Source organism: Anolis sagrei, chromosome 3, assembly GCF_037176765.1.
Source record: "Anolis sagrei isolate rAnoSag1 chromosome 3, rAnoSag1.mat, whole genome shotgun sequence".
NCBI classification, from domain to species: domain Eukaryota; kingdom Metazoa; phylum Chordata; class Lepidosauria; order Squamata; family Dactyloidae; genus Anolis; species Anolis sagrei.
Window position 1 is genome coordinate 145,897,227 of NC_090023.1, and position 23,049 is coordinate 145,920,275.

The 23,049-nt window shown below is 40.7% G+C and overlaps 1 protein-coding gene across 1 annotated transcript in view; it reads left to right on the forward strand.

Moving 5' to 3' along the window:
* The window catches only part of VWA8 (von Willebrand factor A domain containing 8), a 138,565-nt gene extending 127,682 nt beyond the window's left edge, over positions 1-10,883 (forward strand). The window contains exons 42-45 of the mRNA XM_060769237.2: positions 3,733-3,891; positions 4,663-4,761; positions 7,751-7,989; positions 10,458-10,883. Of these exons, the coding sequence (XP_060625220.2) occupies positions 3,733-3,891; positions 4,663-4,761; positions 7,751-7,989; positions 10,458-10,566 (606 nt within the window). The 3' untranslated portion in view covers positions 10,567-10,883. The remainder of the gene's footprint in view (positions 1-3,732; positions 3,892-4,662; positions 4,762-7,750; positions 7,990-10,457) is intronic.
* Positions 10,884-23,049: the final 12,166 nt, after the last annotated feature.

The window sequence follows — 23,049 nt, forward strand, 5'->3', positions numbered from 1 at the left end:
TCTTAGACAGAGGACTACTGACTACAGACGAGCTGCATCTCACAAAGATGAGAGAGAATGTCTTTGGTAATATCATGGCAAGTCTGATCATGAAGGTTTTAAACTAAATATGGTTGGAGATAAAAGCTCAATCATCAGCCCAAAGTCAAGGATGTGTACTCTATAGGAAAAGCTGAGGGAGACAATAGGATCTAAACAAAGTTCATAGCAACTGTATACGTCTATGACTTCCTGGCTTCTGTGCTGAAAACACAAGTCCCAGCCAACACATCTATCTGAGTCAGGTCACATGGAGCTTCTATCAGTGAAACCGTGGTGGTTTGATCTGGAGACTCACCATGAGAAGATCTAGGGTGATGTAAGGCTCCCATTGTTTGTTATGGCCTTGATGCCTGTACATTATCATTCTGACTTTATTTTCATTGTCCCCATATGTTCACTCTTTTCTGTGTTGCAGTTGTATGATAGGGTAGTTGTAGGTTTTTTGAGCTACATGTTCTAGAGGCATTCTCTCTTGACATTTCGCCTGCATCTATGGTAGGCATCCTCAGAGTTTGTGAGGTCCTCTGAGGATGCTTGCCATAGATGCAGGTGAAACGTCAGGAAAGAATGCTCCTAGAACATGGCCATATAGCCCGAAAAACCTACAACAACCCAGTGATTCCAGCCATGAAAGCCTTCATCAATATAGTTGTATGATAGATAGCACCATTGCTAATATGTGCCAGATATTCCACTATCACAGTGGTTCTCAACCTGGGGTCCCCAGATGTTTCTGGCCTACAACTCCCAGAAATCCCAGCCAGTTTGCAAGCTGTTAGGATTTCTGGGAGTTGAAGGCCAAAAACATCTAGGGACCCCAGGTTGAGAACCACTGCAACTATCACCTTGAATTTTGTCCTCACTCTTTGGCAAGAGTTTAAATGAAAACCTGTGTGTGACAAGTTCAGTCCTTTCTGTATGTGCAGAGAGACTCCAGTTCTTTGTCATCCTATTACCATTATCTACAATCCATTTAACCCCAGAGTGCTTCTTATAAGCTTAGCATTCCCAGATAAACTCCCACCCTCTTGCTGTGTCTGTTCCCAGTCCTCTGGGTTGAAAAAAAATCTGAAACAATGGAGGTAATTCACACTGAATTGTGAAAATGCCGTCTCCTGCACAGGGAAGAGGAGAGAATTCAAAACAAAACACTCAAGTTTTGATTGAATGAAAGATTAAAATGAGAAGCCAGTTCAATAATATAGGCGTTTCAAGTATTTTTATCTGTTTGTCAAACACCCTATAAGTAGCTTGGAATTCACATTCAAACTCATCATGTTTTATGTATCATAAAACACCTTTCCAGATCCAGGAAGCGTGCCAGAAAGTGTTAAAACAGATGTTTCCTTTTTAAATGACCCACTTTATAGTCTGAGTGTGGCTTTGCCCAGAATCCCAGTTCAAACATTTTAACAGCCATAATCTTCACGGGGAAACTTTATAACTCAGAGCTGACGTATGCTTCTAATGAACGTCAAAGAATACTCCTTATTGCTTTTGGAATAAGTTGCCAATCCAAGATCCCTTTTATTAAAATCAGCAGCCATCTACCTGTATCTCCTTTTACCACATGTGGTAAGTTTCTTGGATTTTGTTTCAAACACGTGGAATGTAAACACAGGAGTCTCTTTAGAGAAATCTATTGCACTACTAGGATCAATAACATTTGAAGAGGATATTACTTTTATGAGAACCAAGTCCAATCCACAAAACAGTGAGCTAATGCTGGGCTTCCACAGAGCAATGTTAAAACAAAGGATCGGATAGGATCCCCTTGTTGGCAGTTTGCTACAATTTTAAAATGTTGTTTGGGGAACACTTTTGCAGCGTAACTAATTTCTGATCAGTCTACTCATTTATCCATGCCAGCTGTGGATTATGCTTTTGGGAAATATGTGGTTTCATCCCTTGCGTTAAAATCTTGTAACCTCTTGTTCTTGAAGAAAAGTTGACTTTTTATGTTGTAGTTTCACAGCTACAACATTGTTGCAAATTTGGGGCTTTGGCGGGTTCTCTGTTGTGGGTATATCTACAGTGGTTTTGAGGGACAGTCAGTGCAACACCTTCCTCCCAACTCTGATTTATGCTTGAGTTCTTTGCAGTAAAACTTTTTTGCAGTACCTGTGAATCCTCTTTGGAATTAAGTGTTCACTTTCATGACCGCAGTGATGCAATGGGTTAAACCAGTGTATCTCAACCTGGGGGGTCAGAAACCCTGGGGGGGGGTCATGAGGGGGTTATAGAGGGGTTGCCCAAAACCATCAGAAAACATATATTTGGCAGAGAAGGCTGAAGATCGCTCCACCCTGTCCTTCTCTTTTTGGAAACAAACGGCGAATCCTCCCACCAAAAGCCCTCCTCCACTGAGATTGGCCAGCCTCTCAGGCAGCTCCTCAGCCAAGGGGAGGGCTGTTTCTGAGACTCCAAGTAGGGAGGGAGAGCAAGCGTACTCAGCACATGGCAGCATGTTATGCATGTGCGGTCGAGGGAAAGTCATTGAGGCTGGAGGGAGGCACATGCCAGCAAGTGCCTTCAAGGCATGGGGGTTCTGTGTGGGAAAATTGGCCCAATTCTATCATTGGTGGGGTTCAGAATTCTCTTTGATTGTAGGTAAACTATAAATCCCAGTAACTACAACTCCCAAATGTCAAGGTCTATTTCCCCCAAACTCCATCAGTGCTCACATTTGGGCATATTGAGTATTTGTTCTAAGTTTGGTCCAGATCCATCATTGTCTGAGTCCACAGTGCTCTCTGGATGTAGGTGAAAAACAACTTCAAAACTCAAGGTCAATGCCCACCAAACTCTTCCAGTATTTTCTGTTAGTCATGGGAGTTCTGTGTGCCAAGTTTGGTTCAATTCTATCATTGGCAGAGTTCAGAGTGCTCCTTGATTGTAGGTTAACTATAAATCCCAGCAACTACAACTCCCAAATGACAAAATCAATCCCCCCCAACCCCACCGGTATTAAAATTTGGGTGCATCGGGTATTTGTGCCAAATTTGGTCCAGTGAATGAAAATACATCTTGTATATCAGATATTTACATTACAATTCATAACAGTAGCAAAATTACAGTTATGAAGTAGCGATGAAAATAATTTTATGGTTGGGGGTCACCACAACTAGAGGAACTGTATTAAGGGATCACAGCATTAGGAAGGTTGAGAAAGACTGGTTTAAACCATTGCGCTGCTGAATCTGTTGACATAAAGATCAGCAGTTCAAATCTGCGAGAAAGGTTGAGCTCTTGTCTGTCAGCCGTATCTTCCCTTCCAACCTAGCATTTTGAAAACATGCAAATGTGAGTCAATAAATGGGTACTGCTTCAGCTGGGGGAAAAGCAAAGAGATGCTCCAAGCAATCTTGCTGGCCACATGATCAGGAGGTAACATTGCAGGCTCCCAGCTAGGAAAACGGAGAAAGAGCACCTCCTAGAGCCAGAAATGAGCACCGCCCCCAAAGCTGGAAATCAAAGGTGAAGTTTTCACCTTTGTCTGTGTTGTATGTCTTATTGTATGTCTGCAAATAAGACATTGAATGTTTTCCTTTGTCTGCTCTATGATACTGTACTCTGAGACCCTCCAGGGAGAAGGCTGGAATATAAAATAAAGTGTATTATTATTATTATTATTATTATTATTATTATTATTATTATGACTATGATTTCTGGATATTTGTTTCCTTTAAGCTTGGGAGCCCTCAGCAGAAGCCCAAACGTCTCCGCCTGGTAGTGGATGTTTCTGGCAGCATGTACCGCTTCAATGGGGTGGATGGGAGGCTGGAGCGTTCCATGGAAGCTGTTTGCATGGTTATGGAGGCCTTCGAAAATTATGAGCAGAAATTTAAGGTAATTAATAAATGGACTCAGAGTGTAATGATTATCAATATATTTTTGTGCATAGATGATACGTAGTATCGTACTTCAAGACAAAACATCTATTGAAATCTTTCTCTTCATATAACCAAAACATTCCTTAGTCAGAGCGATAAGAAGTACTGCAGATCATTGCAAAAAAATAAATCAGTTCTTTATTTTGCCTTTAAAGATTATTTTGCCTTTAAAGTGTTTATGCTATATTTGGGAGGTGTGAAAACTTTGAAATGTTAGAGAAAGCATAATGCTGTCTTATCAGGACACACCTGCAGCCTGAACTGATCCTTTCTCCTATGAAGTCCTATGAAGTTCATCCTACTCGCACTATACACTGATAGCAAGAAAACTGTTATCTATAGGGTTAAAGATGAAATCTAATTTTTGTAACCTAAATTATATGTCAACTCTCCTTTTGTAAAAATACTTTAAAATAATAATAATTATAATTATAATTATAATTATTATTATTATTATTATTATTATTATTATTATTATTATTAGATACGCAACAAGATTTGTACACAGCAAACAAGATCACCATGCTGGCATCATCATCATCATTAATATTAGTAGTAGTAGTGATATCCTAAGACCCAGGAGTGTAGGGACAGAAATTGTTGGGTTGGGAAACAAAACGATTACCTGTGATCTTTGCTCCTTCAGTGACAGGAATGATGAGTACTTTTGTGTAATTACACTTACGAATGATGATATTTCTGTTTTGTTCAAATGCTTGCCATGCAGTATGACATCATTGGACATTCGGGTGATGGCTTCAACATCTCCTTGGTCCAAAGCGACAAAGTTCCGAAAAACAATAAGCAAAGGCTAGACCTTCTGAAGGTAAACCTTATTGTTTGACAAATGTTTCAATCCAGCACTACAGTTGTGCTGCCTTGTTTGATAGATTGAGAAGCAAACAAAAAGAGGAAGGATAGAATTGTCACAAAGCAGAAATTCAGGCCTTTTGGAACTGAGAACTTTAGTCCTATATTTGTTTCCATTGAATGTCTTCTTGTATTAGTCTCTTTTAATGTATGGATTTTACTCTGTGCAGATATTCAATTAGTATAGCAGATTTTGGCCCCCTGGTGGCACAGCAGGTTAAATCGCTGAGCTGCTGAATTTGCTGGCCAAAAAGTTGGTGGTTCGAATCAAGGGAATGGGATGAGCTCCTGCTGTTAGCCCCAGTATCTGCTAATCTAGCAGTTTGAAAACATACACATGTGAGTACATCAATAGGTACTACCTTGGCAGGAAAGTAACAGTGCTCCATGCAGTCATGCTGGCTGCATGACTTTGGAGGTGTCTACGGACAATGCTGGCTCTTCAGTTTAGAAATGGAGATGAGCACCAACCCTCAGAGTTGGACTCAACTAGACTTAATGTCAAGGGGAAACTGTTACCTTTACCTTATAGCAAATTTGGCAAATTGTCTTACCACTGATTCCTAATGTGAGTATGATTATTCTGTCCTTCTATGCACTTTCCTTAGGCGAGGAATATTCAAAGGTGGTTTTGCCAGTTCCTTCCAGCCTATCAGAAAGATTTAGTGCCTTGGGGCATTTAGGCATAAATCTATATATATAAATTTGTTAGGGGCATCCAACGAGGAAACAAAACTCAAAAACCCCCCAATGAAACTTAACCAAAATTCCCATGCCCATAACACAACCCACAAGGTACAAACATATCTACTCAAAATGAAAAACAACACAACAACACACTCACAAAACGGCAAAACAACAAAACTCAAAAATCCCCCAACGAAACTTAACCAAAATTCCCATGCGCATAACACAACCCACAAGGTACAAACATATCTACTCAAAATGAAAAACAACACAACAACACACTCACAATACGGCAAAACAACAAAACTCAAAAATCCCCCAACGAAACTTAACCAAAATTCCCATGCCCATAACACAACCCACAAGGTACAAACATATCTACTCAAAATGAAAAACAACTCACTCCAAGCCCCGTCGCGCTGCTTCCCGCACACACACACACCCCCTGCCGCACACACACACACAACCCCACACTCCATCACTCCCCCCGCTGCCGCACGCACACACGCAACCCCACGCTCCATCACTCCCCCCGCCGCCGCACGCACACACGCAACCCCACTCCCCCGCCGCCGCACACACACACGAAACCCCACGCTCCATCACTCCCCCCGCCGCCGCACACACACACGCAACCCCACGCTCCATCACTCCCCCCGCCGCTGCACACACACACGCAACTCCATGCTCCATCACTCCCCCACCCCAATCTTACCTCCTTTTACTTCACGCCACCTCCAAACCCCACCCCGCCCCTTCCCGCCCTGTCAAAATCTAGGAAAGACAGGAAGGAAGGAAAGAAGGAAGAAAGAGAAAGGGAGGTAAAGAAAAAGGGGGAAGGAAGGAAAGTTAGAGAAAGAAGGAAGAAGAAAAGGAAAGAAAAGGAAAGATGGAAGGAAATAAAAGAGAGACAGCAGAAAAGAAAGAAAAAGGGGGAAGGAAGGAAAGAGATAGAGAAAGAAGAGGAGAAGGAAAGATGGGAGGGAAGGAAGAAAGGAAGGAGGGAAAGAAGGAGAGAAAGAGGGAAGATTGGCCACAGCAACACGTGGCGGGTAAAGGTTGTTATTTCTATTATTATTATTATTATGCTATTGTTCCTCTGAGACCCTTTTAGGGGGAATGGGAGAGGTGTCAGGTCCCAGAGGCAATGTATTGCATTATTGTTATTGTTATGATGGTGGTAAAATAAAAGGAAATAAAAAGTGAAAGAAGGAAGCAAACAGGGAGGGAAGAAAGGCAAAGGAAGAAAGGGGGAGGGAATGAAGGAAAGAGAGAAGGATGAAACCAAGTAGTGAAAGAAAGAAAGAAAGAGGTAGAGAAGGAAGAAAGGAGAGAAAGGGGGAGGAAAAGGGGGAAGGAATAGGTAGGGACCTCTCTTTCATAATAGTCCAGATATCTACCTCAACTTTGATAAGTTTTACTATAGGCCACAGCAACGCGTGGCAGGGCACAGCTAGTATATATATAATTCTCTTACTATGTATACTAAATGTGTCACTATATATACGAAAAGACTGAGATAAAGGGCGACTAAAATGATCAAGTGTCTGGAGAACAAGCCCTATGAGGAGCGGCTTAAGGAGCTGGGCATGTTTAGCCTGAAGAAGAGAAGGCTGAGAGGAGATATGATAGCCATGTATAAATATGTGTGAGGAAGCCACAGGGAGGAGGGAGCAAGCTTGTTTTCTGCTTCCCTGGAGACCAGGACGCGGAACAATGGCTTCAAGCTACAAGAGAGGAGATTCCATTTGAACATGAGGAAGAACTTCCTGACTGTGAGAGCCGTTCAGCAGTGGAACTCTCTGCCCCGGAGTGTGGTGGAGGCTCCTTCTTTGGAAGCTTTTAAACAGAGGCTGGATGGCCATCTGTCAGGGGTGATTTGAATGCAATATTCCTGCTTCTTGGCAGGGGGTTGGACTGGATGGCCCATGAGGTCTCTTCCAACTCTGATTCTATGATTCTATGAAATCCAAGGTGTGTATAGCTTTTGAATGCACATTTTCGCCCAATATTCACATGTTACTATCGGATCACACAAGATCGATGTACCCAAGGAAGCTAGGACTTCTCTCCAACTGATTGAATAAACAGCTTGTTTTTAATGACAACACAAAAATGTGATGTATTTTCCTTACTAGAATTAAGACATATATTCGTTTGTTAATGGAGGTTTTTCAGTTCAAATATGGTACTGGATACTATTAGCTTCCTTGCAAATGACTCTTCCTTTCATTTGTGGGCTTCCTTCTACTCCACAGACAATGCATGCCCACGCTCAGTTCTGTATGAGTGGCGACCACACCCTGGAGGGCACAGAGCATGCCATTCGGGAGATTGTAAAAGAAGAGGCCGACGAGTACTTTGTTATTGTCTTAAGTGATGCCAATCTGGAGCGGTATGGGATCCCTGCAGCAAGGTTTGCCCAAACCTTGACCATCAACCCCAAAGTGAATGCTTTTGCCATATTTATAGGATCTTTGGGGAACCAGGCAGACAGGTATGTGAGTGAATTCATGATTCAAGAGGAGATTGAGGCTGTGACAACAAGAAAACTTCTGTTCTAAAATCACGTATAGAATGAGATGCTCTCCCTTGTTTTGTGATCTGTAAAAGAATAATAGAGATTGTGGAAGAAGACACAAATAGTTTATGATGATCTTAAGCTGTGCTGTTGGAGGCTGCTAAAGTTTTTGCACCTCAAAAATGTACTCTTGCAGCTACGTTATGCAGATGCAGCATTTACCACATTGTGTTGTCGAAGCCTTTCATGGCTGGAATCACTGGGTGAGTTTTCTGGGCTATATGGCCATTTTCCAGAAGCATTCTCTCCTGATGTTTCACCCACATCTATGGCAGGCATCCTCAGAGGTTGTGAAGTCTGTTGGAAACTAGGTAAGTGAGGTTTATATATTTGTGGAATGTCCAGGATGGGAGAAATAGTCTGGCAGCTGGTTTCCTCCTTTCTGTTGAAATTGTACACATGCTTGTGGATTTCAATGATCCCACCAAATGCAGCACCCAAACACAAATAAAGGAACATGAGAAGCACTGCAGATTAATTCAACCAGAGAAGTCTGCCATAGCAAAACACTTGATGAACCAACGCGAACACACATTATTTGAGAATACAGAAATGCTGGACCGCTCTAACAACCACCATGTCAGACTAATTGAATTTGGACTATTTTAAATGGTTTTAATTTATATTAATGTTTTATATATTTTGTAATTGCTGTTTTATCTGTGTGTATATGGGAGGCATCAAATTGTTGCCAGCTGTAAGCCGCCCTAAGTCCCCCTTTGGGGTTTGAGAAGGGCGGGGTACAAATATTTGAAATAATAAATAAATAAATCTAGAGAAGCCATTGAAATCCACAAGCATGTGGGCAACTTCACCAGAAAGAAACCATGAAAATGAACACAATTTTGCTACCAGTATTTTTAAAAAACCCTCAAAAATCGGGACAGCAAATAAAGAACAATACTCACAAAACAAGGGAATTCCAGATAGGAGACAATCAGGGTCAGTTTACACCTCCCAAGAAAGGATCCCCCTCCCCAAGGCAGGAAGCAGTCAGGCTTCGAAGCTGCAAGTCATTCGGTGCTAATCAAGGTGGCCAATTGCAACACTTGCCTCCAACAGACAAGAGTTCTTTCTCCCACCCTGGACATTATTCCACAGATATATAAACCTCACTTGCCTAGTTTCCAACAGACTTCACAATCTCTGAGGATGCCTGCCATAGATGTGGGCAAAAGGTCAGGAAAGAACGCTGCCGGAACGTGGCCATACAGCCCAGAAAACTCACAGCAACCCAGCTTACCACATACGTTATGCGTCAGTCATTGTGCTTCTACTTTGTTCCCATCACCCAGAGCTGAGAAGCCTGTAAAAGTTTGATCAAGGAATTGCTCGGGGTCTCATTCCTTGAAAAAAAATGTTTATTTTAAGCAGACATCCCATTGCATTCTGAAGGAATAAGCATCACAGTAGCTAGAGAGTTGTTGCTTGGAGTGGTCCTTGGTCAAAGGTCTGTCCCTGAGCAGAAGCAGCTGTAGTTGGTGGACACAAATATTGAGCACATTGGGAGGAAAACCTTGCCACATCAAATAGCTTTAAGTGTCCTTGACTGGCAGCCCTCCTGTTTATCCCGAGAGAGGTAGGCCCACTCTAGGCATAGCAAAATTGCTAAGAGAAATGCCTGAGTGCAAGGTTTCCCCATTGCTCTGTGCTAGGCTTGTTTGATTAAAAAATGGCTCAAAATTCATTTCGGATGTAGGGGGCGCTGGTGGTTCGATTCTAAAGTCAATTCCGATCTTTACAGAAAAAAATTCAAAACTTTTTGAAACTTCCAAGACTTCCGAATCGTTTCGTTAATGGTTTGAAAATGTTATTTCCTGCTTCATTGGATAGTCTTTACTTTGAAAGTAGTTGTTACACTCCAGAAACTTTGTGTGGCACAAACTGTGTTAAATTGGTAGAGAAAAGAAATCATAGTACAGTGCATAGTATAGTATAGAAGAAGGACAAAATCAGAGGAATTAATTCCTTCCTTCTCCAGTTTCCCCCCTCTTCTTCTCCCTCGCAAGGCTCAAGCCAAGCGAGAGGGACAAGAAGAAGGGCAAAACCGGAGAAGGAAAGAATAAAATAACCTTGGGAGAAATCTGAACGTTATGGAATATTTCCAAAAAAAGGTAAGTGGTTCAAAGTTAGATTTGCCCCTCCCACTTTTCCTGCATGGTTCAAAACTGCTTCGGACGCCCAAATTCCGTAGGTTTTTATGACTTTTAGGTTTTTCGAACTGAACCTGTCAAACTCTACTCAATGCCACTGAAGCCTTTCCATTTACAGTCATAACACATGGATTTAAAACTCTTTTCTTAAGAAGGTTCATTTAAATGTTTTTGATTTACTTAAAAGAGAGTGGGATTTGTAATGGTAATTTTCTTTTTCTTAATGTCTAGGTTGCAAAGGACCCTGCCAGCAGGCCGCTCTTTTATTGCTTTGGATACCAAGGAAATTCCACAGATTTTGCAGCAGATCTTTACCTCCACCATGCTGTCCAGTGCCTAGGAAGTGCCTGCTTTTCATGAGTAACTGAATGGTTGAAGAATATGGGAAACAGCTCAAAGTAATCAGGAAGATGAGTTAAACCTTAGAGCTGCATCACTAATAATTTCTGCTTTATATTGGAGTAAATATTGTAATGTACTTTGTACTATTGTACTATTTGCACTTTTGAATGAACATTTACCCATTGCTCCTCTTGGGTTAAAGAGCCGGTCTGAAGATCACAATCAAAGTCTTCTGGTAAACTGCCATAATTTCCTAGATATTATGCTTTGCACTGGATACCGATCTATGGAGTCTGAAATAAAGGATATCTAACATTTTTCTGGTGGTTATTTTCAAGAATTGATATATTTTGTTCATTTCTAATACTATTTTTGAATATCAGCAGCAACAATAATAATTCCTTGCTGTGCCCAGAACATGATTTCAGACTATCCTACTCAAAAGCCATATCAGAAATTATAAGTGCATTTGGGGGGGGGGGGGGGGGGAGTGAGAAAACCGGGGAAGAGGGGCTGGGATATTCTGTTCAGTAAGAATAAACAATTCCAAAAGGACAGCTCTCGCTTGAATCCTAGAGTAGGAAGAGACCCCAAGGGCCATCCAGTCCAACCTCCTGCCATTCAGAAACACCCAATCAAAGTATCACCAACAGATGGCTGTTGAACCTCTGCTTAAAAACATCCAGAGAAGGAAGGAGACTCTACCATGCCCAAGGTAACATATTCCATTGTTAAATAACTTGACTCCCCTCTTTTATCTCCTTTTATACTTGCGGAAAGGCTGGAGCTCCTTTGTGTCTCTTTGGAGTTCCCAGCAAGCGAGACTGCCATGCTGTTGAGAAGCCACTTCAACCATCATAGCTCAATTATATTGAGTCCAGGTATTTGTAGTTTGGTGAGGCACCAACATTTTTTGGCACAGAGAGTTAAAGTCCAGAATGAATATTCCTATGACTCCATAGCATTGAGCCATAGCAGTTAACATGATGCCAAACTGCTTTAATTCTACAGTGTGGATGCACCCTATGTTGTTCATTGGGCTCTGCTAGGAGTATTCAGAAGTGGCACAGCACTCCTTGGCAGAAAAGGCTCAAGGCCTTGTGAAACTACAGCTCCCATGATTCCATATCACTGAGTCAAGTAGTTAAAGTGGTGTCAAGCTACATTTCTTATACAGCGTAGATGCACCCCAAGGAAGCTGAGGTAGAAGTGCTTTGAGGGAAGGGCTCTCGATTTATCTGGTTTTCCTTTCCATCACTGGAAGCTTTGGTGTTCTAATACTTTTGTATTTAAAGAAGGAGTTAAAGTGCAGAGCAGCTGGAACATAGACCTTTTTGGTCAAATTACAAAGAATGAACTTTTTGCTGCTGTGCATTACATTTGCTAGCAAATTTATTTTTGAGGAAATAAATGGGTGTGTGAGCCTCTCCCTTGTTTAACCTATTCCTTTGGGCCCTTGCTTGAGCCAAGTCAAGTGTGGAGACACAGAGAGGTCAGAAGAGCAGAGATGTATCCTCTTTTCCTTCCCCTTCCCTTCCAGAGTACAGCTTGCACCTCTTGGGGTAGGGCGAAACCCAAAGGGAGAAAGAGGGAGAGCACCTCAGACCCCACAGGGCTCAAGAAGGAGCAGTCATGGGCAAGGCAGTGGCAGTGATACTAATAGAGCGGAGCTAGGCAGGAGTGATGTCTGCTGGTGGTGGCAATGGTTGTTTGTTGCTGTGGTGCCTCTTTCTTACTGCTCCTCAATGAAGGCATGGAAGATCAATGCCCAGCAGCTGGCACCCCTCAAGGCTCAGGTGTGCCTTTCGGGCTCTTTGCCGACTATACCAGCTGATAGATTTTTAAAATGGAAAGGAGGAACATAGGAAAGAAGCCAACAATCTGAACAGAACTAATTTCCTTGTGTTGCCATCTGCCTATTGTGTGTCTCTCTGTGTGAGTGCCTTCAGGTTGCCTGTTGCCTTATGGCAACCCAAGGATTTTCTTAGACAAGAAACACTCAGGTGTGGCTTTGATAGTTCCTTACTCTGAAATATAATATTCAGCATTTAGTATTTCTTGACTGCCTCCCATCCAAGTACTAACTAGGGCAGACTCTGCTTAGTATCCACGATCAGATGGGATCAGATTTCTTTCATAGGTGATGAGGAGAAAAACAGCTTCTTCTGAGCTGTCTACTGTTTGTTGTTCTACAAGTGGCACCTAATTATCAACAGAGATGTGTCAGCACCATCTACTGTTCACATATTACACACTGCCTCTGAGGATGCTTGCCATAGATGCAGGCAAAACGTCAGGAGAAAATGCCTCTAGAACATGGCCATATAGCCTGAAAAAACCTACAACAACCTATTACAATGTAGTTCATAGAGTGGTTTACTGTATTAGTATTGCTTTAAAACTTTGATCACTCAAGTCCTGAAGTTTCCTGGGAGAGTCATGGATCATATCAGCATGAAATGGGTCATGTCAAATAAGTTTGCCGAAAGAGTATGTGTCTTCATTACTGATTTCTTTCCCAAGATATACAACAAATAAGGAAGATTGTTAGCTTGCACATATACCAGTAGGTTGCTAGCAGTACAGTTATGATTTTCTTGTGTCATATTTAAGATATCAATCTGGATTCACTGGATTCTGAATGGGTATTTCATTTAATGTTTACTTGAGGGGGGGGGAGAGAAAAGACTGTATTTACAGAAATGTATATAAGGTTTGATAGCAGCACCAACGTTTAACTTCAAACCAGGTACCTGGTCCATAAATTTATAACTTGAGGTGTTTGACAAACCTGCACGTTTGAATATTACATATTGAAATAAACACTGTCTTTTAGAAAAGCAATTTTTATCCTTCACATTTTTGTAAGGCTCTTTGGGAAAAATATAATATACATTATGATATAATTAAAATTGCATATATTATGCACTGTTAGCAATAATATTGCTTTTATTCTGTAAATATTGCTGGTGTTAAATTTTGTATTTTTTTCTTGTTCACTATTACAGTACAGTAATACTTTAATACCCATTGTGGTGGCACATTGGGTTAAACCCTTGTGCCGACTGAACTGCTGACCTAAAGGTCGACGGTTCAAATCTGCAAAACAGGGTGAGCTCTCATCTGTTAGCTCCAGCTTCCTATGTGGAGACATGAGGGAAGCGTCCCACAGGATGATCAAACATCCAGGTGTTCCCTGAGCAACATCCTTGCAGACAGCCAATTCTCTCACACCAGAAGTGACTTGCAGTTTCTCAAGTCGCTTCTGACACAGAAAAAAATATCAATTTGAATCAAAACAGGCTGAACAAATAAAGAATGATATCCTAGTTTACGTCTTTATCATGTCTTATGCTGCTCATCTAGAATAGAAACAGTTTGAATGTATTTTGTTTTCCATTCAATCATTGCATTTGGCTTATTTGCTCTATTACAATGAAAATAGATTTCTTTTAGAAGATGACAAGTACAGGCAATGCTGCATTTTGTTGTTTGGCTTCTCAGATATCACTGTTAATCAATACCATTTTGACATCAGAAAACTTCCTTCATTCTCTTTTTTCCTTCCTATGAATTTTCTGTGGCATTGTAATAATGAGAACAGGCTCCCTTCTCTTATGGATGGCTCGACTCTTTGAGTGCCCTAGATATATTACTGACCTTTTTCTTTCCTAGGAAACCTATCATTCAGTGCCTGGCATCATCCATCCTTAGGCAAAGGAATAATGACTTGTCAAGACTGTTCTACATGTAGGTCTTAGAAACAAAATTCAGTGCATTGTTTGCTACCAGCAATTTGGATGTTGGCTCTTCTAAGCATGGATAGATCAATCAAGACAATGCCAATCATACCTTGCTAGTTCTTAGCAAGCAGAAACTTTTATTTCAGCCACTGAAAGACTCACTTTAACATGAAAATTAGCAAAGGATCTCTATCTTTGTTTTGAGGTCTGTTCTGTGGGTTCTACTTGAAATCAATTTAGCCATAGTTTGCATAAATTAAGTTATAGTTCATATGTTCATGTTCACCATTTGCTGACAACGAGTTGCAGTGATGACTAAGCTTGCAAAAATATTGGAGTGGATTGCCAAAAATATAAATGGTTTATATAGTTATAACAATAGAAAAGATAAAATTATATCTCTTCATATCCTATGCATATAATCTTTCTGAATAGAGTTGGATTACACAACAGATGATGGTGATATTATTATTATTATTATTATTATTATTATTATTATTATTATTATTATTTTCTTACCAGCCTCTCCTCAAGGCTCAATATGTGGCACAACACAGTTAAAACACATAATTATAAAATATTATGTAAAATACATATAATAAAACCTATTTCTATGAAATACATATGTTAAACTACACAGAACAAAAATTAAAATACAGTAAACACAAGACACGGTAGTCCTCAAGTGTACTATAATAAACATTATGTAATAAATGTGAATATAAAATTAAAGAACAATTTAATATTTGTATCATGTGTACAAGTTGAAATATAATAAAAATACAATTACACAAAATGTAGGGACACATTCAACATTGCAGAGGGAGAGTGGTAGTGGGTGTCATGCAGGATCTTGGAATGTAGGGTATTGCATGCATGACCATGTCCACCATCATGATGATCTAACAGCATTTTAGGCAGCTTCTACACAGCCACATAATCTGGATCAGAATGTGGATTAAAGAAATCCAGTTCCACTCCATTGGGATTTCCACATGCACCCCAGGAACTGTGAAACAGCTCCTGCAACACCCATAAAACTCCATTCACGCTGAATTGATCCGACAGAATGACATTCTTTTTCCCATTGGAGAAATGCACTGAACTGCAGCAGCCCATCAGAATCAGCAACTTAGCTCATCTTCCAACTCAAAAACAAAACAAAACAAAGTGATTTCTTCTCAGGGATGGAAGGGAAAGGTGTTCGTTTATTTTCCCAAGAGCGCCACAGTTAGTTCCTTTATCCAAATTTCCCAGAGGTGGCACTGTTTACATGAGTGTCCAAATTTCCATACACTAATTTTATCACCAATTTCAGACTCTTTCCTGACTTTCCTGACACATGTTTTCTAGGTGGACGCACATTGCGCCGTGCATTAGGGGTGTGCATTTTTGAGCCCACCATCCCCTATAATCCAAATCATACAGAAGTTTATAGTATGTGTAGATGGGACTAGAGTGTGCCTGCTGCCACCTAACTTTCTTTTGTTGTGGAGCTGACAGACTGCTTTGTCACCTTATCAGCGAAGGAAGCACATCTGCCTTCCGTTAGATGAACAAAAGGTCTTCATAAGTTCAAGGGGAAAGAGTAGTATACTCTGCTTCCTGAGGCTGCATTGTCTTCCTGGGAAATGTGTAACAAAGCTATTTCATGGAGGAAGCAGACAGTCTCTGCTCATATAACATAGAAAGAAGGGTACGGGATGTGTTTGCCCATTGGTTCAGACTTAAGTTCTCACTGAGATGAAAAACCTGTGTCTGGTGCCGTCACTTCTGAGGCTTGCCTTATTGAATGCTTCTCCAAAAAGAAAACTCCCAAGTTCATGGGAAATGTTGTGTTAGGAAAACAATGGTCTATCCTAGTTGTTATAATGCAAGTTCTATAAATGTAGAAAGTTGCTGTAAATTGTAGGAAAATCCTGTTTATAGTCTGGTGTCATGCAGATGCAGGTTGGCTTACTACCCATTAGTCAAGAAATAGTCTCATAAGTTAAGTATACCAATTGGCATTACTTAATGACAGTTTTCTAAAACTGAGCGTTTGTTTTGTTGTGTTTGTTTTTGTTAGACATGTCTTTGTGAGGCATTCATGTCACCCTTTCGAAAAATTCCAATAGCGTAGATAGAGGTACCTTATTTAATAATATATTTTGAATGATTTTTTGTGTGTGGTTAAGTCAAGGCAGAAGCTGGTCACTCCCATTACTCTCTATAAACAAAGACAGAGCAGATCTCAAGTAAAGAAAAAGATGGATATGTACCTGCAACTTAGTCAAAGATCAATTTTTATTTGTAGAATTAGTGACTTATCACATTTGGCCATCAAGCGAGTCACAGATACGGACTAGATTCAGAGATTCAAACATGGATCCCTCTTCCTGAGCTTAAGTTTAAGGCATGATCCCTCTTCCTTATGACATTTTTTTTCAAATATTTAAACACAGCTGTCATGTCTCCTCTCAACCTTCTCTTCTCCAGGCTAAACAAACTCATCTCTTTAAGCCGCTCCTCATATGGCATAGTATCCAGACCTTTGATCTTTTTAGTTGCCCTCCTCCGGATACCTCCTCTGAAAATTTCAATTAATAAGAAAGGACAGATGGGTTGAATATTCTGTGAGGCGAGAGGACTGTTTCTCATTGACAAATAAGCTCAGGCAGTTTGCAGTATTCTGGTTCCAATGTTTTCAGAAAAACAAAGCAAAGTTACAAGTATGGTAATTTATAATAAAGAAGGAAAATGCCTATAAATGCTTGTATCACTGGAAGTAAATGACTGTCACTATGGCCATAAGGAAGTAAAGCAGTTCAAAGTGATGCCCTAAAACACCACCCAGTGACAGGTCACATATTCAAAATGCTCTCAGCTACCTAAAAACCTGTAGTAACCAATGGATGTGAAAGCTGGACCATAAGGAAGGCTGAGCAAAAGAAGATGGACACTTTTGAACTGTGATGCCAGAGGAAAATTCAGAGAGTGCCTTGGACCGCAAGAAGATCAAACCAGTCCATACTCCAGGAAATAATACCCAACTGCTCACTGGAGGGAAGGATGTCAGAGGCAAAGGTGGAGTACTTTGGCCAAATAATGAGAATAAAGGAAGCTTAGAGAAGACAATAATGCTGGGGAAAATAGAAGGAAAAAGAAAGAGTGGCCGACCATGGGCAAAGTGGATAGATGGTATCCTTGAAGTGACCAGCTTGACCATGAAGGAGCTGGGGGTGATGGCAGCCAATAGGGAGTTTTGCCGTGGGCTGGTCCATGAGGTCAGGAAGAGTAGAAAACGACTGAACAAATAAAGAACAACCTAAAAAATGGAATTTCCATTTTTAAAGCACTATTCATGGGTTGCAGTCTGGATTGGAAGAAATTAGGACAATGTGTGCAATGGTAAGCAATTCCAGCCTCACTCTATCTGCAGGGGGAGACTCCAGCCCATAGCCATCATCTACACCCATTTAATTCCAGAGTGCTTCTGATAACCTTAGTGTTCCCAGATAAATCCTCATCCTCTTGTTATGTCTGCTCCTAGTATTCTGGATTGAAATTAACCGTAAGTAATGAGGGCAATTCAGAATGATTTGTGAAAAGCATGCGGAAGGTAAAGGAGAGAATTCAAAACAAAGTACTCAAATTATGATTCAGAGAAAGAATGAAATGAGAAGCCAGTTAAATCAAACAGATATTTCAAGCATTTTTATCTGTTTGCCAAACACTCTGTAAGTAGCTTGGAATTCACATTTAAACTCATCATGTTTCATGTATCATAAAATACCTTTCCAGATCCAGGAAGTGTGCCAGAAAGTGTTAAAACAGATGTTTCATTTTTCAATGATCCACTTCATAGTCTGAGTGTGGCGTTGCCCAGAATCCTAGTTCAAATATTTTTAAAGCTATAATCTTCACAGAGACATTTTATAACTCAGAGCTGACGTATACCTATAATGAATGTCAAAGAATTATTATTGCTTTTGAAAGACGTTGCAAATCCAAGATCCCTTTTATTAAAATAAGCAGCCATTTACCTGCATCTTCTTTTAACACATGTGTTATGTTTCTTGTATTTTTGTTTTAAACGGGTGGAATGTAAACACAGGAGTCTCTTTAGAGATAAGACAAGCCCTGTCACTAGTCCCCTTCAGCAAGGACCTGAAAACCTGGTGGTTCCAGCAGGCTTTTGGAAATTATTAGCCTCAGGCCCTACCCTGGCCATTAGTTAGGTCCCCGCTCTGCACTCTGCCCATTTCCCCTGCCCTTGGTTACCTAATTGTACTAGCCCCTGTCCAGCCCTATTATAGCTATTCAGCAGGCCCTGGAAATGAATAGTCCCAGGCACTACCCTGGCCATGAGTTAGGGCCCTGTTTTGCATTTTATCCACTTCCCCGGACCTACGTGTCCCTGTTGGGCCAGCTCTCTTATAGCTGTGCAGCAGGCCTTGGAAATAAATAGCTCCAAGTCCCACCCTGACCATCAGGTAGGACCATACTTGCACTTTACCCACTCCCTGGGCCTTAGCCTACTTCGCTAACCCAGCCCTCTCGTAGTGGTTGAGGATCATTCTGGAGTTCTGGCCATTGAACTTGCCTGATGGAAATTAGTACAGAACTGGCTTTTAATTTTAAATGTGTACGACTGTTATATAGTATAATGTCTATGTTTTATAATTGTTATTTTGTATGCTTTTGTGTTGGTAATTGCAGTGCTTTACCTATGCTGGAAACTGCCCTGAGCCCTCTCAGGGAGAAAGAGTGGTATACAAATAAAAGGTTGTTGTTGTTGTTAAAAATCTAATGCACTACCAGGATGAATTACATTTTAAGAGGGTTGCACAGGGTGCAGCAGCATAACTTTCTTTTTTCAAAACTTAATAAAACCCATTGTATGAATCAGAATTTTTTATAATGTAGGCACATACCTAAAGTTTTGTTTTACGTAGTTTTGAAGATCAAATTAGGTAGGTGACGTCTCCCATTCTCCATACACTGAGTAAACTGATTTCTGGCGTTTGTCATGTCTCTTGCCAGCATAGCAGGCGTTATGTTAGCAATTTCTTCCTGGCTGTTGGTCTTCAAATCTTGTAGGGTCCTTGGACGATTCACATAAACACGGGATTTCAAAAAACCCCATAGAAAAAAATCACAAGGGGCCAAATCTGGAGAGCGGGCCAGCCACTCCAAATCAGCTCGAAAAGTAGGCCTCAACGGCAAAAGCACACTCCTCACTATTCCAATGCATGAGGGCAACTGAACTGTGTTAGGACAGAACTTTATACTCCCGCCTCTGGAACAAGACCACTAGCCCTCCTCTACGTCTTCAACTGACTGAATGGCACGCATTTAAAAAAAGAAAGTTATGCTGCTGCACCCTGTATTATGTTCATGAGAACCAAGTCCAATTCACTGAACAGTGAGTAAACATTGTACTTCCATTAGAGGAACATTTAAGCAAATATTTTAAATTTTAAATTTGAACAATTAATAATCTACACACAGAGAGATGCTATTTGGATAAATGCCTTCTATCACCCACACAGTAATTGTTCCACATTATACCACTCCCTCCTCCCAGCTGTCCCATTATAGTGACCTTCCATCCCTTTAGTTGATGACATTCGTATATGACAATGTCCCTCCCTCCCAGTTAAGCATTCTCCCAGTCTTCCTTCTAGCACAACAACATTAATCTAAAAATTCTAACCAGCAAAACCCAAATTATGAAGGTTTCAATAAGAACTTTTCCCTACGTCCTTCTTCCCACAGTTCTAATATGGTTTTGTTTTCATAATAAAGTTCTTATATATTTTCCTCCTGTTCGTCATAATCAATATTGCCACTTCTGTCATTCCAAAATCATTCACTATCCTTTATCTTCTTTTTCTCTTTCTCTCTCTCCTTCACCATAAGTCTTTGTCTCTTTGCCTTCCTCCCCTCTCTTTTCTCTGATTTTGCATTTTTTTCTCTTCTTACATCTGATGGTTTATCCGTTTTAGCTGTTTTACTGGCTTCTTTGGCTCTACCGGGTGGCCATAATGGAGGGAGGGGAAGCAAGGAAGAAGGACTGGCATATTCTTATTTTGTAAGAATAGACAACCTTTAAATAGTCTAATGGTAGGGTGCCTTGAGCTGAAGAAGTATTTAAACCCACTTTATGCAGCAATCTTTGTACTCACTCTCTGGGACAGATTAATATAGCAATGTGAACACAAATGTGAGAGGCCACTGTTAAGATGTAGAGGCTGCTGTGATGGTTTACTTTAGTCATCTCAACACTGGGTTAAACCCTTGAGCTGTCAGTACTTCTGTCCGACAGGTCAGCAATTTGACTCCTGGAAGAGCGGGTTGAGCTCCCTTTGTCAGCTCCAGCTCTCCATGTGGAGACATGAGAGAAACCTCCCACAAGGATGGTAAAACATCAAACATCTGGATATCCCCTGGGCAATGACCTTGCAGACAGTCAATTCTCTCACTCCAGAAGCGACTTGCAGTTTCTCAAGTCTCTCCTAACATTAAAAAAAAATTGGATGGGAATATGCTTATCAAGGCAAAGTTCTCCAGTCAAGGGAGGCTGGTGGTCTCTGTGGCGCCAACAGAGTTGTAGGGTAAAAGTGCAGCTCTTTTCTTGGCGATAATCTTGTGATGCAAATACACTGTTAGGATCCCACAATTGCTAAAGAGTGTTTTGCTTGTGGCATAGTTGGCTGCTTTTAGACTGCAGTGATTTGAGAATGTCCTGCCATTTAAAGGGTATGTGGTATAAAGAACCTTTTCCATTGAATAGCTTCTGGGAAATTTAGCACTAATAAAAGGAAAATATTTCCTTCAAGGAATTAGCCTTCAGTTGTGTGATAAAAGCTTAAGAGCCAATCTCCATATATAATCACATGGTAATGGAGTACAGAATAGCAGTTCTTCCTCATGTGAAAAACATCTCGTGCATAGAAAAGGAGTCTGCCAAAAGGAAGAATCCCAGGTACATTATCTATCTATTTATTTATTTGCTTTATTTCTATACCGCGTTTCTCAGCCTAATTAGGCGACTCAATGCGGTTTTAGAGCCTTAAGATCGTCTGGGGAGGCCCTGCTCTCGTTACAACCTTTGTCACAAGTACGTTAGGCAGGGATAGGGCCTTCTTGGTGGTGGCCCCTCAGCTATGGAATGCCCTACCTAGGGATATTAGATCGGCCTCCTCCCTTTTAACATTTTGGAAAAAAAAGTCAAGATGTGGCTTTTTGAGCAAGCGTTTGCAAATGCAGAGTAACTGACATAGGAAAATGGAACGACTAGACGATGGGACCGGACAATGTTTTTAACAAGGAGATACTAATGATTTATGTTTTATTGATTCTGTTATGTTTTTTTTTAAATTATATGTTAATGTTTTTAATTGTATTAATGGTATTCTAGGCATTGAATTTTGCCCTGTAAACCGCCTTGAGTCGCCTGCGGGCTGAGAAAGGTGGAATACAAATACAGTTAAATAAATAAATAAATAAATAACATGTTGATTTTTGACAAACAGTTTGAAAAAACTCTGCATGTATAGGTTTTACTGTAAGCTGCTTTAAGTCTCTTTTGTAGAGAGAAAAAGTAGGGTATACATAAATATAATAATACTCACAACTTAATAATAATAACTATAATAATTGCCTGTATGGATACCAATGCTAATGAGTCTATTGTAATGTCTGTGCTAAATATTCATTCTCATATACCAAAAATGATTGCAGTATTATCTTGATTTCGATGAACCTAAGGGTCAAGCTAGTCTTTTAAGTCAGAACACTCTTTCTCAAGCCAATATAAAGTCTTGTTGCAGAAGTACCAAGTTACGAGTTTAGAAGTAAAAAAAAAACCCCATGTTACTGGGTAACCATCTGTCAGGGGTGCTTTGATTGTGTTTTTCTGCATGGTAAGGGGTTGGACTGAATGATCTTTTGGCGCTCTTCCAAACATCTGATAATATAACAACTAGTTATTTTACTGCGTATTCTTACTGTTCAACTTTGCTTAGTAGTGTTGCAGATCTAAAAAAGGTGATAGTTCTTAGCTGCAAACCTGGGGCTCCCATGGCATCCTTCACTCAGCTACTACTTATCTGTAGAATATGCTTGATGTTGTGAAACTTCATTGTGCCACAGGTGGCAGAACTGCGAACTCCAGAAGCAGACAGAAACAACCAGCCACCTCCACCAGCAACCACCAAAGTGTTGGCCATCACATGTGCTCATGGTCGTCCTCTATTCTGGAACCTCCACTGGAATTCACTTTGGTGACCTATCACTGAAAGGACATATAGTTCTAGCAGTAATTTAAAAACAATTTTCTGTATTGTGCTGCCCTCCAGATGTTGCTTGACCACTTGCCATTATAGGAGCTAAGGTTCATTTTTTTTCCTGGAGGACTGCACAGTTCCTACTTGGTTCTAGATTTGTTTGAACCTGAAGACTAGGTTTGAAACAAATACTGCCTTGGCTGGACTATGGAAGGAAGGAGTGTAACCTTACTTATTCTCTTGGGTTTCTCGGTGGCTTTTGATACTATGGGTGACCTCCATCCCTCCCTAAAAGGCATCAGAAGTGAATGACTTAGGACCTCATCACAAAGGTTCATGGATTTGCCACACATCATGGAGAATCTATGGGGTCCCGGCAAGGGACGTGGAGAACCGGTAACTCCATGCCCCATCACCTGCCTTACTTTGACCCCTATTACATAAAGGTAAGCGTTGCTGCCCAGC